The sequence below is a fragment of the Acartia tonsa genome, chromosome 4, assembly GCF_053477335.1.
Source record: "Acartia tonsa isolate MP-2025a chromosome 4, ASM5347733v1, whole genome shotgun sequence".
Lineage (NCBI taxonomy): Eukaryota > Metazoa > Arthropoda > Copepoda > Calanoida > Acartiidae > Acartia > Acartia tonsa.
The window spans coordinates 7808418-7821496 of record NC_137263.1 but is presented as its reverse complement, the minus strand read 5'-3'; the positions used below and the strand labels follow the sequence as shown (position 1 = coordinate 7821496).

General features: G+C 34.4%; 1 protein-coding gene across 1 annotated transcript; it reads left to right on the top strand.

Annotated features, from left to right (window-relative positions):
* The first annotated feature begins 425 nt into the window (after nucleotides 1-425).
* Nucleotides 426-8619, top strand: LOC145315886 (uncharacterized). Its single transcript, XM_080156017.1, has 4 exons — nucleotides 426-2030; nucleotides 4851-5009; nucleotides 7209-7482; nucleotides 8011-8619. Exons 1-4 carry the CDS (start codon nucleotides 924-926, stop codon nucleotides 8247-8249), a joined length of 1779 nt encoding a protein of 592 aa, XP_080012143.1. The 5' UTR covers nucleotides 426-923; the 3' UTR covers nucleotides 8250-8619.
* The last annotated feature ends 4460 nt before the right edge of the window (nucleotides 8620-13079 follow it).

Genomic DNA, 13079 nt, shown 5'->3' with positions numbered 1-13079 from the left:
TATATAAATAGGTTACACATAACATATTATACCTAATTATTACAGAAATCACTAATCAAGATTATAAGTCGATACGACAATTCTAACATGAATAGATTTACGGAAAGGTGTATCCAATATGGAAGTTCGGGCTGACGTACGAACACAACATTTTTTGTAAAGTAGATCTGCTTTTAAAAATTGTTGATCAATATATTATGCATGTAAACTATTATCGCTGTGTTCTCAAGTGGGAAGTAGTTTTCAAAACTCGGAACTGATGCTTTTAAGTGTGCTAGTATGTCTGTTTGTACTGTGTGGGTGTGTTTATGTGTGTCTGTGTGTTCGTGTGTTTGTCCGTGTTGTTGAGGAGAGTTCAACGAAACTGTGTAGTGAACGGGGTAGGACATAGATAAGGGGATGGGTTGGGAGGTACCCCCCGGGGGGAATAACGGAGGAAGAAATGTGCTGCTGTCAATTTTTATAAATACCCGGGACTGGGAGGGGGGTGGGGAGTTGTGAGGATAGAGAAGTAATGTTCAAATGTCCGAGTGTTGTTGCGGTGCAGTGGTGGGGAGATGAGGGCTCGTTGTTGAACCAACAACACCACCACCTCTGTGGATGTTGTTCACTGTTGTCGTTCCACAACAGTTGAAAACTTGAGGTGTGACCGTGAACTTGCAAAGTGCAGATAGTTTTTTTTCACTCACTGAACACATACACTTCCCTTAGAAGCTCTAGTGTCATGTTTGATCATCTGTGAAAATAATGTTGGTTGTTAAGGATTATTGGATTCATGTTTTAATTAGTTCAATTAATTACTACAATGATATATTTTTAACCAAAAGATATTTAGCCGCAAAAAGTTTCTAACCTTATTTACGCCTGGCCTCTGCCCGCCTTGGCGGAGGCCGCACAATGTCACGGCGACATTTTGTGATAAAATGATGCGCGCAACATTGGCCATCCTTGTGCTGGCTACGACAATAATATGGCCTGTAGCACACTCATCAGCTTATGTGATAGCCCCGCCATGGGCGGATGCAAAAAAGAACCCCTGTAGTGCTCGCAGCTGGCAGTTGGTATTCTGGCCGCCAAACCAGCAATGCTACAAGATATTTACGCGCGGCCCATGTCCAGCAACTCAGGAGTTAAGCTATCAGTCAGACAGCCAGGTTGCCGTTTGCAGGTGTCCAGAAAACCTGCCGCTGTTGTGGAAAGAAACAGAAAGGTGCTACTCCAGGTATAGTCGGGGGCCTTGTCAAGTAAATGAATATATAGACACTGTCGCTGGCCCAGGCGGGTCTAGCCTGCCTCCGATATGCAGAGAGAGGCAGCGCTGTGAACCTGGCTGGATATTCTGGCCACCTGATGGCAAGTGTCATGAGATGTATACACAGGGGCCTTGTCATAAAGGAGACCTACTGATTGTTAATCCCGAAACAACTGAACCATTTTGTGGCTGTGATCATATCTTGTTAAATCAATACTACCACCCCACTCTGCACCTGTGTTATGAACTGATGACTCGGGGTCCATGTGAGAACGGGTTACTGTACACGTACAACCACACCCTGGATACCACACAGTGCTCTTGCTCTCCGGATCTGGCCCCACATTACTCTCCTGCATTGGGCCAGTGTTTTGAACTTGAAACCAAGGGTCCATGTGGAAAGGGCCAGGTTTTCTCATTTGACACCAAAATTGGTCTCTCGCGCTGCCGATGCAAAGATGAGTATGTTTACTGGCCCGGCACAGACTCGTGCTATCGTGAGTACACTCCGGGACCCTGCAGAGAGTCACAGTTTCTGGTGCCGGCAGGTCAAGGTGGTCAGGTTGGTGTCTGTGTAGATAATCCTTGTCCCTCCACTGACCTTTTCTTTCCCTCAGAAGAGAGTGTCGAAGGGGAGGTTCGCGGAGTGTGCCATAAAGTCGGAGCCAGAGGACCCTGTCCCAGCGGTCAGCTTGTAATTTTCGAGGCTTATTCTGGTAAAAGTTTCAAGGGCAACTGTGGCTGTAGTCCAGGCTACAATCAAAATTATTGGCCAAAGGAATAAAGATGTTTTCATTTTAATTAAATTTCGATTTGTCCTTAGATATTATATAAGCATATGAGTTTTTGATAAGACGCGTAGCCACTACATTTGAGGGTATTTTCGTTGGTATAAGATAGTTAATACATTCCTTACGACGTTTCCCAACTTAAATAACGCAAAAACGCTTCACAGTGCAAATGAAGATGCTTTGACTTTTGTGTCAGAACCTAAATTGGGACATAGTGCATTTCATTACCCTAGGTTAGGTAACTTCATTTCACTTTTCAATAAAATCTAAAATGCAGCGGGTTTTGAGAAAATTAGATTTGAACATTTCAAGTTCAATTTTCACCCACTAGGAGTTACCGCATAATCATGACAAGAAAACAAAGATTATTTATTTAAAATTTTGAACAACTTTGCTTTTATAAAGTTCTTCATAAAACCACTTCTTAAGTGAGTTGATTCATGGCCATTTTTATCAATTGCTTTGCTAAGGTCACGGAAATTCAGCCTTAAATAAATCATATATAGAGAGGTTTTATGACTGACTTTATAAAAGCAAAGTTGTTCAAAATCTAAAATAAAAAATCTTTGCTTTTCTTGTCATGATTTTGCGGTAACTCCTAGTGGGTGAAAATTGAACTTGAAATTTTTAAATCTAATTTTCTCAAAAACCGCTGCATTTTAGATTTTATTGAAAAGTGAAATGAAGTTACCTAACCTAGGGTAATGAAATGCACTATGTCCCAATTTAGGTTCTGACACTAAAGTCAAAGCACCTTCGAAGGCACTGTGGCTTGCAACAGAGATAATCTGATAATGATATAGCATGTATAAAAACCTTAACTTAATGTTGTTGTTCATCTTTATATTTTTAAAATATCTTTTTACTGTCTTACAATTTACTGTTTTTTTTAATCAAAAGTATTGTGAGCTTGGTGTTACTGCACTGTCTGTTGATAAAATTGTTCTTATTTATCCAACCACCAAAGCAAACAATGCTTATGTAATCAAATTATTTGCCTGCATAAATTATGAAACTGGTTTTTAATGCACAATATGTTTGCTTGCAATAAGGCGAAACAAAGTAATAAATGTATCAGGATAGGTTGAAATGAATTGTAACAATTTCATAGGAGTTTAATTGTAATAATGTTTTATGCAAAATGTGAGATTTTTTTTGAAATAGTAATAATCCAAAATTTAATTTCATTATTTAATTTTGCTGATAAAATATAATATAACTAACTGCTGCGCCCCTAGCAGCTAGGGGCTCCTCTTCAAATTAGAAGGGCACGGTAAAGAAATGGCTGAAAACCATCCCATGACTTTATTCTAAAGAAGAAAATAGCCTAAAACCATCCCGGGGACCTAAGTAAAGGTTTCCTAAAATAGAGAACACAATCGGTACAGTAGATATAGAAATCTTAAGCTACAGACAATAAACCTTAGTACTTTATATAATAGGATATTGCATCAAAAAGATTAGATAACTAAATTGTTAACAGGGAGGAATATAGTGGCGTGCACAGAGATATGCCGGGAGGGGGGTTTGGGCATAAATTTGAGGGGTAAAGAAGAGGGGAATAAGTCATAGTCACACTAACTTTCATTTTAAGGGGGTGTTAGCACCACCACACAGCAGGCATGAAATATAGTCCTGGGTTGATTTAAGATATTGAACCCCCCCCCCCCCAAAAAAAAAATGAGTATTCTAATGTTGCATTCTTGTCACTAATATCAAGTCTGATGGTTTATGCTATGCTTTTGTGTGTTATTTGCTGCGCCCAAAATAAACTTATTGTCCTTGTTTCACTTGCCTTTTTTTTGCACAAACTTTAAGGGAGTGTCAAGTATCTAAATTGAAATATTTTAAAGTTAGTATGTTTTTCAACCTATTTTTAAAAAATTACACTATTCTAAGACATGAAGATATATTTCGATTTTAGCAATCATTTTCAATTCATTTTGTCTAAAAAAATATAGGTATGAGACATTAGATAACAGCAAATATGACACCATGGAAACTGTCCCAATTTTGTATAACTTTTGCGGAACATGTTCCAGTTACGTCATATTTTTCTTTCCCGAAAAAGAGAAGGGGGAAGAAAATCTCTTCAAAAGAGATGGGGAAAACCCCCTTTTCTCCCATCTCTTTTTTCTTCCCCCCTTCCCTTTTTTTTCTTTCCCCCTTCTCTTTTTCGGGAAAGAAAAATATGACGTAACTGGAACATGTTCCGCAAAAGTTATACAAAATTGGGACAGTTTCCATGGTGTCAGCAAATATAATCAAAGATATTAAACATACATTTATATAAAACAATGTCACAAATTATTTTGAATCATAGGTATCACCATAAAATACAGATGACAACTGAAAAAGTTTGAAAAAAAAGATTGTAGATTTGGATTTTGAAATCTGTTTAAAAAAATGGGTGGAGTTATTCTTGAGATGGGAAAAATGTTAATCTAAATTTAAAAAATTTTTTTTTTTATTTTTTGCGATAATCAAGATACTTTATAATATTCTGATAAAATTAAAAGGGTCAGGCCGTAAGTAACAACATTAAGATGTACGGTCCGAGCTAGTAACTTTATTGACAAACTTTTTGAAAAATTACCAAGAAAAATCATACACATAAGGAGTCCAGATATAAAAAAGAGAATAAATCTAACTTTACTGACGTGCAAACGGACGGATATGCTTCAATTCTAGAGATGCTTCGCTACTTAAAACTTAAGCACATAGAATGTTTGAAATATAATTTGTTCTGTCAAAACTATTTGAATTTAAAAAATTATAAAAATGAAATCACTGAACCTGAGTTGTAGAACGGACAATGCTATGAATGGTACAGCAAGGGTCCCTGCCAGGACAACTTCTACTTCAAATACAACAGAGAAACAAAGCGAACAGAGTGTACATGTGACACCTCGGCTGGATATGTTTTTTGGAACGAGACAAATGGTTGTTATGTGCCCTTTACTCAGGTATTGTACTTTAAACGGCACGACTACCTAGACCTCATTTTTAAAAACGAAGCTACGCGATAATTCACTTTGTCAGTCAGTCAGTCCCTAACGTTTTTGATTTTTTTTATTGAAAGCTGTTAGTTTAGAATATACTAATTAAGAAATCTTTCTCAAACATCTTCTTATAATTCTTGATCATGGTAATGATATCTATAGCGTTGAAAATATATTTCACAAAAAAAATAAACTTTTATTGTCAATAGCATAAACAGTTAAGCTTCGCATACTTTTTTTTTTACAAGGACAATTTCAAAATTTTGCATTTTGAGTATATTTTATATAACTTCCTTCAATTCAACCAAAAAGTTTAATTTTATTTTTGTTGCTTGAAATTTTTAGTTCTGCCTTTTTACCGCTGCCACTCTATATATAAGTATATGGTTTTCTCATTTCTGTATGTACTGTGAGTTTATTAATATTGTCTGTAATTTAGTTGAAAAGTCACTTCATTTTTATCTATGTACTTGTGGTCAACTGTTTAGAAAACCTTCAAACAAGAAATATTTTATTATTAAATAATAGTTATTTTTTACAGTATGGCTTCCAAACTGATTGATATCCACAGGTTAGGACCAGTACTCAACCATACTGAAAAATCATGTTTAGCATCGTATTTTAGACAATTTTCAACGAAAGCTAAACTAAACTGTTTTTTTTTTATTTTAATATCCACGGAAAGCTGTTATAATAAGATATGTTAAAAAAATATTATAACATTGTCTTTTCTGTTAGCAGCGTAGTTACTCTATAAAATGGTTATGGTTGTTATATTTTGTTCTGTAAAAATCAGTGTAAGCAAATATCGAAAAGTAGCATGTTCTGAAAAATAAATATTATGGGTATAGTCCCTTTCGTTGCAACGACCCCTAAGGGGCGATTCGTCGTATTTTTAAAATGGCTTTTGATAGGTTAGGTTAGGTTAGGTTAGGTTATATTGGGTTGGGTGATTGCTTCGCAGGGTTAGGCAATTGGCTCCGCAGGGTTAGACCCCCCTCGCAGGGGCTAGAAATGGGAGAAAAGCTACTGTGAAAATACGAAGAAAAAGGTGCGTTGCCACGAAAAGGACTATACCCATATTTTTGCTGTAATGTGTGATAAGATTGGTGCAACCTTGCAATTCATTCCTAAAATTTATAATTTTGCGACTGCCTGACTGACAGACTGACTGACAGTACATAATTTGACCTGGTGACAAATATACCAGGGATATAGTCATGGGTATAATGTCTATGGGCGGAAGAAATGGTTCTTCAGAAAGGATTTGCGACGAACAATCAATTTATTTGGTGACATTGGCTTTGATCGCGATAACAAAAATAAATAATTCTACAATTGTTTTTTAAAGAAAATAATAACGCGGAGGTTGTATGCAAAAACGTAGAATTAATAATTTAAGCAGATTTAATTATCATTTCATATGGTATGGTATTTAAAAATACAAAATTAATGACTTTTTGTTTAAGTACAGTTCAGGAAAAATATTGACTGGCTACTAGCAAACAAACGGCTAATTTATTTTCACATCGTTATTACAATACAAAAGATAGGCAATACTATACAATTTACATGATGTGCCTGGCTAGATAAAACACGAGTGAAATAATTTTTTTTTGTGCTGCGAGATATTTGTACATTATTGAGTCTCGGTTATTCTTTATTATTTGTAGGTATTCTCGTGTAAAAACAACATTTTATCGTAAACTGTACTACAAGGTGCCCCCATTTTTTTTAAAAATTTTACCTCACCCATTTAAAATTTACCCCTATGTTGGGGGTGCCTTAGCGACCCCCAACCATTTAGTATGGGGTATTTAGTATTCACCCCCCCAAAATAAAAAATCCATAACAAATTTTTTTGCACGCTTTGCGCCATTTAACCACCCCCCCCCCCCCAAAAAAAAAAAACTAACCCTCTCCCTCCCCCTCCAAATAAAAAAGCTTGAACGCCCCTGCTGTACTAGATTATGCTTTTTTTATTTTGAAGCTCTTTACAGTGACTATAAAAAGGGGGATAAAAATAAAAAAACTGATGGACACAGTTTCATATTACAGTAATGTATCATTCTAAAGTGACGTTATTCGCGATACATTGTCCAAAAGTTTTCAAATTATCCCCTTTTTTATAGGCAATATAAAGAGCTTTTTTATTTTATTTAGGGTCCATGTCCAGCAAACTCGTGGCTCATACCCACCGACTCAGCCACTCTACAGCTGACACAACAAGACAACAATGTACATGCAAACCAGCACAAGAACATTCATTCAGAGGAATATGATGATGATATTGATGATGATGATGATGCCACTGATGACACACATGAGCATAGTAGACCTCATGTTGAACAGGAGATCTATTGTGAGTGCCGGGACGGATTCCATTTCTCAGAGGATAATTATTCTTGTGAACCTATTCCTGTTATAAAAGTTTCAGGTACAGTTTTCATTTCTTCTCTAACTGAGGGGAATTGTTGATGCTGTGAGTATTGGTGCAAAAAATGGGGACATGATTCCAGTGATGTCATATTTTTCATTCCCGAAAAAGGGAAGGGGGGGAGAAAAAAAGAGATGGGAGAAAAGGGGGTTTTCCCCATCTCTTTTGAAGAGATTTTCTTCCCCCCTTCCCTTTTTCGGGAAAGAAAAATATGACGTCACTGGAATAATGTCCCCATTTTTTGCACCAATACTCACAGCATCGAATTGTTTCATATATGTATTGTTGTTGTAAATTTTAGAAATAATCTTTTCAAGTCAAGTCATCGGCCAATACGCATAATACTTTTTTAGACATTATGCTTTTGCTGAAAAACTATAACCATTTCATTGAGAGGGGATCCATTGATTCGTTTTATAACATGCCTTTAAGTTAGTGTTTACATTATGACATCTTATTTGAAGCTCTAGAGCAAGAATCCATTTATTTCAAATAACTATAACACGAAACTTATCATTGAATGTTTAGGTCACAAGTTTGAGTCTTTGTGGAGCAACGTAGCAGAATACTTACGCCGAACTCACGGCGTTGACATGTTGGCATCATCGCCGCCGTTAAAACCCGGCAAGTCGGGTGGTGGTGGGGCCAACAAAAAACTGCCAGGCCCGACAACTATATCCACGGCGGAGAATACGAGTGTCGTGGGTAAAGGCCGGGTTAAATTACAGACTCAATTTATGAGGAGACAACAGGATAGGGACAATTAAACTTTATAAACAACATTTTAGCTTTTTTAAAAGTGTGATTTAGGTGAAAAAGAAACAAATATAAAATACACAGATATTGTGAATTTTAAGTCAAATTAGTCATGTTTTTTAGTAGCGAAGCTACTCTATAATTTGACATGTCCGTCCGTTTGGATCGGTTTGGGGAAACGTGATTTTCTCGGCTTCTTTTAAGTTAGCTGCCTGAAATTTCAGAGATTAAATAAGTTCCCACTTTTCATATTTTCACCAAGTTTCTTTAAGATTCGTCAATTGGTTGGGGTGTTAGATCGATTCCTACATTTTAAGTTTTTATGATTTTACCGATTCCTTTTCAAGATTTTTCAGGGATTAAACTGTTTTTAAACTATTTTTGAATGGGGGGTCAAAAATATACTAGGACACCTATAGAATCAGACTGCAGAGCCCAAATTTGAATTAAGTCCCCAATAAACTTTTTTTGGGGGATTTAAAAATTAATTTTTACTGTTGCCCTGGTCATTTTTACCAGATCAAAGGGTCTTTTTTTACTTCGTGTAATATTGTAACTTAGTGAACAATTTTATATAATTCACTTTATACTGATACAATAAAAAAAAACATTACTCTGTTCAATGGAAATAATTTTTTTTCTAAAACAATTAATTTCATTGAAAAATCTGACATAATACAATAAAAAACATAATGCTGAATTTAAACCAATTAGAAATTAGAATTTCCGAAAGAGTGTTTTCACAAAGTGACTTATTTCTAACGTAGTTAAATAGTTTTATTTAATAAAAATGAAAAGAATGAAAACCCTACTCATAAAAGATACATACTTTTTAAAAATATCTTTAAAAATATGTTTGAATAATCTTATTTTATATCATATTTGTATATGTGACAAAAATAAATTTGTTGTATTGCATAAACATTTGTTGTCATCTTAATTTATTTAACCCTTTACAGCCAATTTTTATGTGTTTTAATGTATAATAAACATGAAACATTTTTATGTTAATTCATTGATTTATTGTAAAGAATTAATTTTTAATTAATATTGATAGATAAAATCAAAAGACCTAACTTTACTGTATACTAGCATACAATATTTACGAAGCAAGACACTCTAAAAGCTGAGTATTTTACCTACAAAGGGAAGAAACATCACGTTTCAGTAAAAATTATTTAATCCATAGTAAAAAATAAACTTTAAAATCCTAATAAAAATTGACGTGGGCAATTGTTCTCATTTTTGGCTTTGCAGTATGATTCTACAGATGTCAAAGTATATTTTTAATATACCTTTTAAAAATAGTTTAAAAACAGTTTAAGTAAGTTCACATTATACATATTCCCACAAAGTTTCATTAAGATTTGCTTATTCGTTGGGGTGCTAGATCGATTCCTAGATTTTTACATTATAAATTATAAAGGTTTGGTGATTTATTTTAGTTTATTTTTTATAGCGCTGATCTAAAGTTCATTTTCCGGATGTCCATCGATAATTTTTGAGCTTTGCTACTTATGGATGTTGTCATCCTTGTTTTTTTTATATTTAAACATTATTTTAGTTATACTAAAGCTTTCCTGTGATTATATTGGGGTTCTTAAATCCCATTCTGATTTTGTAAAATATTATCTTGTATGTAAATATGTATTATTGCTTTTTAAAGTGCTTTAAATAGTTAATTCTAGTCTTTGAATTATGGGCATTTTATTAGTGTGCTTAAAAATATATGTTTGTAATAAATATAATCATCAAAACATTTTTTTAATTTAAAAATTTTATTATCTTATAGTTGTTGCGCTGTTATATGAATAAAAAAATTTGTTAGAATCATTTTTAATACTTTGCTTTTTGTGCTTAAAATTACACGTTTTTGTTTGTAATAAAATAGCGACAACTACTACGTACCACCGCTTGAGGATTAGGACACCCCCAACTTCCCCCCCTCCCCCCCCCCAAAAAATAAAAAAATGTCCCCTAAAAAATAATAAACCATAGAAAAAAAATCTTTTTAAAACTAAAATTTAAAAAGTATAAAGCATTATTTAAGAATATATCGCCTAAAAAATAACCATCAGATATTTCTTAGTTGCAGAGTACCTCTGCCATAAAAAGTAAAATATTTCTAAAAAAATTCGTATATATTTACAAATTTAGTTTGTAATTAATTATCCTATTTAATAATTGTATATGTCTTAAATACCAAAATATGATAACTTAATCTAGCGTAACTAAAATATGTTTGTAGACAGTACTTATGTTGTGGTTCGTGGTGTAACTAATATTTCAGTTTGATACACGAATGGTTTCACAGGTTTTGGTTGAGGTCAGTGATATGAACAATGATTCACTTATTCGCTTAGGAGGTGAGAAGCCTTTAGGAGATGAAAACAGGGGGAAGGCAGCTATAACTAGTAACTAGTTTTAGGGAGTGGAAAAAAAACAACCTTCCGATTGTCTCAGATAGAGGTGATATACTTTTCAAAAAAAAATATCATTGTTTTTTTTTATCTTATTATAGACTAAGATTCTTGGTTTGTCTAACTGCTTAATCAAAATGGTTCTTCTTTACAGTGAAATTTCATATATTTGGAAAGAGGGTAGTGAGTACTACACCCTCACCAGACAATTCATCTCTAGAAAAAAAATCAACTCCGCTAAATTAAAATCTAAATTGTTGTGTTGACCACAATCTCTCATAAAATGCCCCAAGAGGTCTCTAGGGGAGTAATCTATAGCTTAAACATAAGGTAGCATTAAGTGTACATAATTTACTATTGTTCACTTACCAGTGATAATGGTTAGATAGCAGAATTAATTAAAGATACAAAAAACAAGGATGACAACATCCATAAAAGCTAAGCACTGAAATGGTAGGACAAACAGACATTAACACTTATATAGTGTCAGAACTAAATAATCAGAATATAAATGTATAAGACAAGGTGGGGAAAAACCCAGGGTGTTTTTAAAAAGCCAAGCCCAACCCAACCCAAAAACCCTTAAAAACCCAGGGTTTTAAGGGTTTTTATGGGGGTTTTATTGGGTTTTTAAAAAAAAACCCTGGGTGGGTTTTTTGTATGCCCACCCTGGTATAAGAGTCAAAGCAGAATTGTAAGTAGATTTGTTGAAAAAACGCTTGATACAGGATAATATTTATGGACATACTTACATTTTTAGGACTTGATTATAGAGTTGCTTCGCTTATAACATTATATTTTGTTGTCGGACGGACGGAAGTACGGACCGACCCTAATTATAGAAAAGCTTCGCTTTTAAAAAATATAGTTTTTTTTTGTGAATTATAAACATTTTACTCAACCAAGATCTATAGAAGTCAATAGTACATTTTGATAAATAGATTACTATTTATGCATCTAACTCTTATAAAAAATAAATATAGTTGCCACAATAGTCCAGTTGGAACACAACACCTGGCCTTAAATTCTAAAAAAATAGATAAAAATAGGATTTGATTACCCTATTGTAAATAGCGAAGCTTTTCTATATTTAGGGTTTGTTAGCTCTTTTCTTGCATGTTAGAACTATTCATCTGATTTTTGGAACAATGATTCCTAGGACAACAAGGCACAATAATTTAAGCGAAGCATCTCTGTAATAATGTCATAAAAATGTCCTTAAACAGAACTCTTTTTCACGCAGTTCAAATATTATTGTGTTTATAACTTTGAATTAATAATCTGCTTATTGAGTTTTGAACTCTACTACAATTATCCATGCTCATTTGTTAAATTCAGAACTTCTCTTTTATGGATGTTGCCATTTTTGTTGACATAGGAAAATATACATACAGCGAGATACGTGAGGCTGATATGGATAGAACATACATTTGTTGATTATTTTTTTATTCGATTTAGCTAAAAAAATTTAAAAAAATAATAGTTAACTGTGTATTTTACAAGAATAGATACCAACCCTGATAAGAAATCTTAATTATCCTATCCTAATAAAATGAAACCATTATGATACGAATTACAGATGGTTGTTGCATCACTTCCTCGTTCCTCATCAAACTTTATTTATTATGTGTTTTTATTTATATTTGTTCGTGAGTGTGTGTGAGTGTGGTTAAGTGTGTGAGGGTGTGTAGTTGCAAAAAGGATTAAGAATGACAAGGATGACAACATCTTCATAAGCAGCGAAGCTACTTATATAAAAAAACAAAAGTTTTATAACAAATAAACTAAACACACCAAGTAATTGATAGGGTAACGCTAATTTATCAGTTTAACCTTTCCGACAAAATTAAGATGCAAAATAAACATTTCCCCTGAAGAAAATAATGTCCTAGCTACACCGACGGACCAAGAAAGTTATAGAGAAGATGACTAATAGCCAGCAACATCTTGACAAAACAGAAAGCGTATAGAAGTGTGGGGGAGTGGGGTGAAATAAAAGTCCGTCTGTCCTTTAAGATTTCGGTAACCTCTGAACCGATCGGATTCTACTCTTCAGGGAATATATACCTACTGGTCCTATGGTGGTTTTAGGCTATTTTATTGGGGCGTGGGAAACCCCCAGCCCCTCCAAAAATAAAAAAAATTCCACCTCATTTTTTTGATGATGGAGATGACGAAGATGAAGATCCTCAATTTTTTTTGGATGGAGGGTCGGACCTCCACGTGGTCCAAGCGGGAACATCCATCCGGATGGCTAACCGACCAGGAGGCCAGAGGAGACAAAACTGTAATGTACAGGGCAACCTGGAACCTGCAGCCGTCTTTTTTTGGCAACGGAGGGAGAGATCAGTAGCCGAGTTCTCTCTCTCCTTAAAAACATGTAGGCCAGACACTGTTAGTGCAAACGCACGAGCAGTAGGC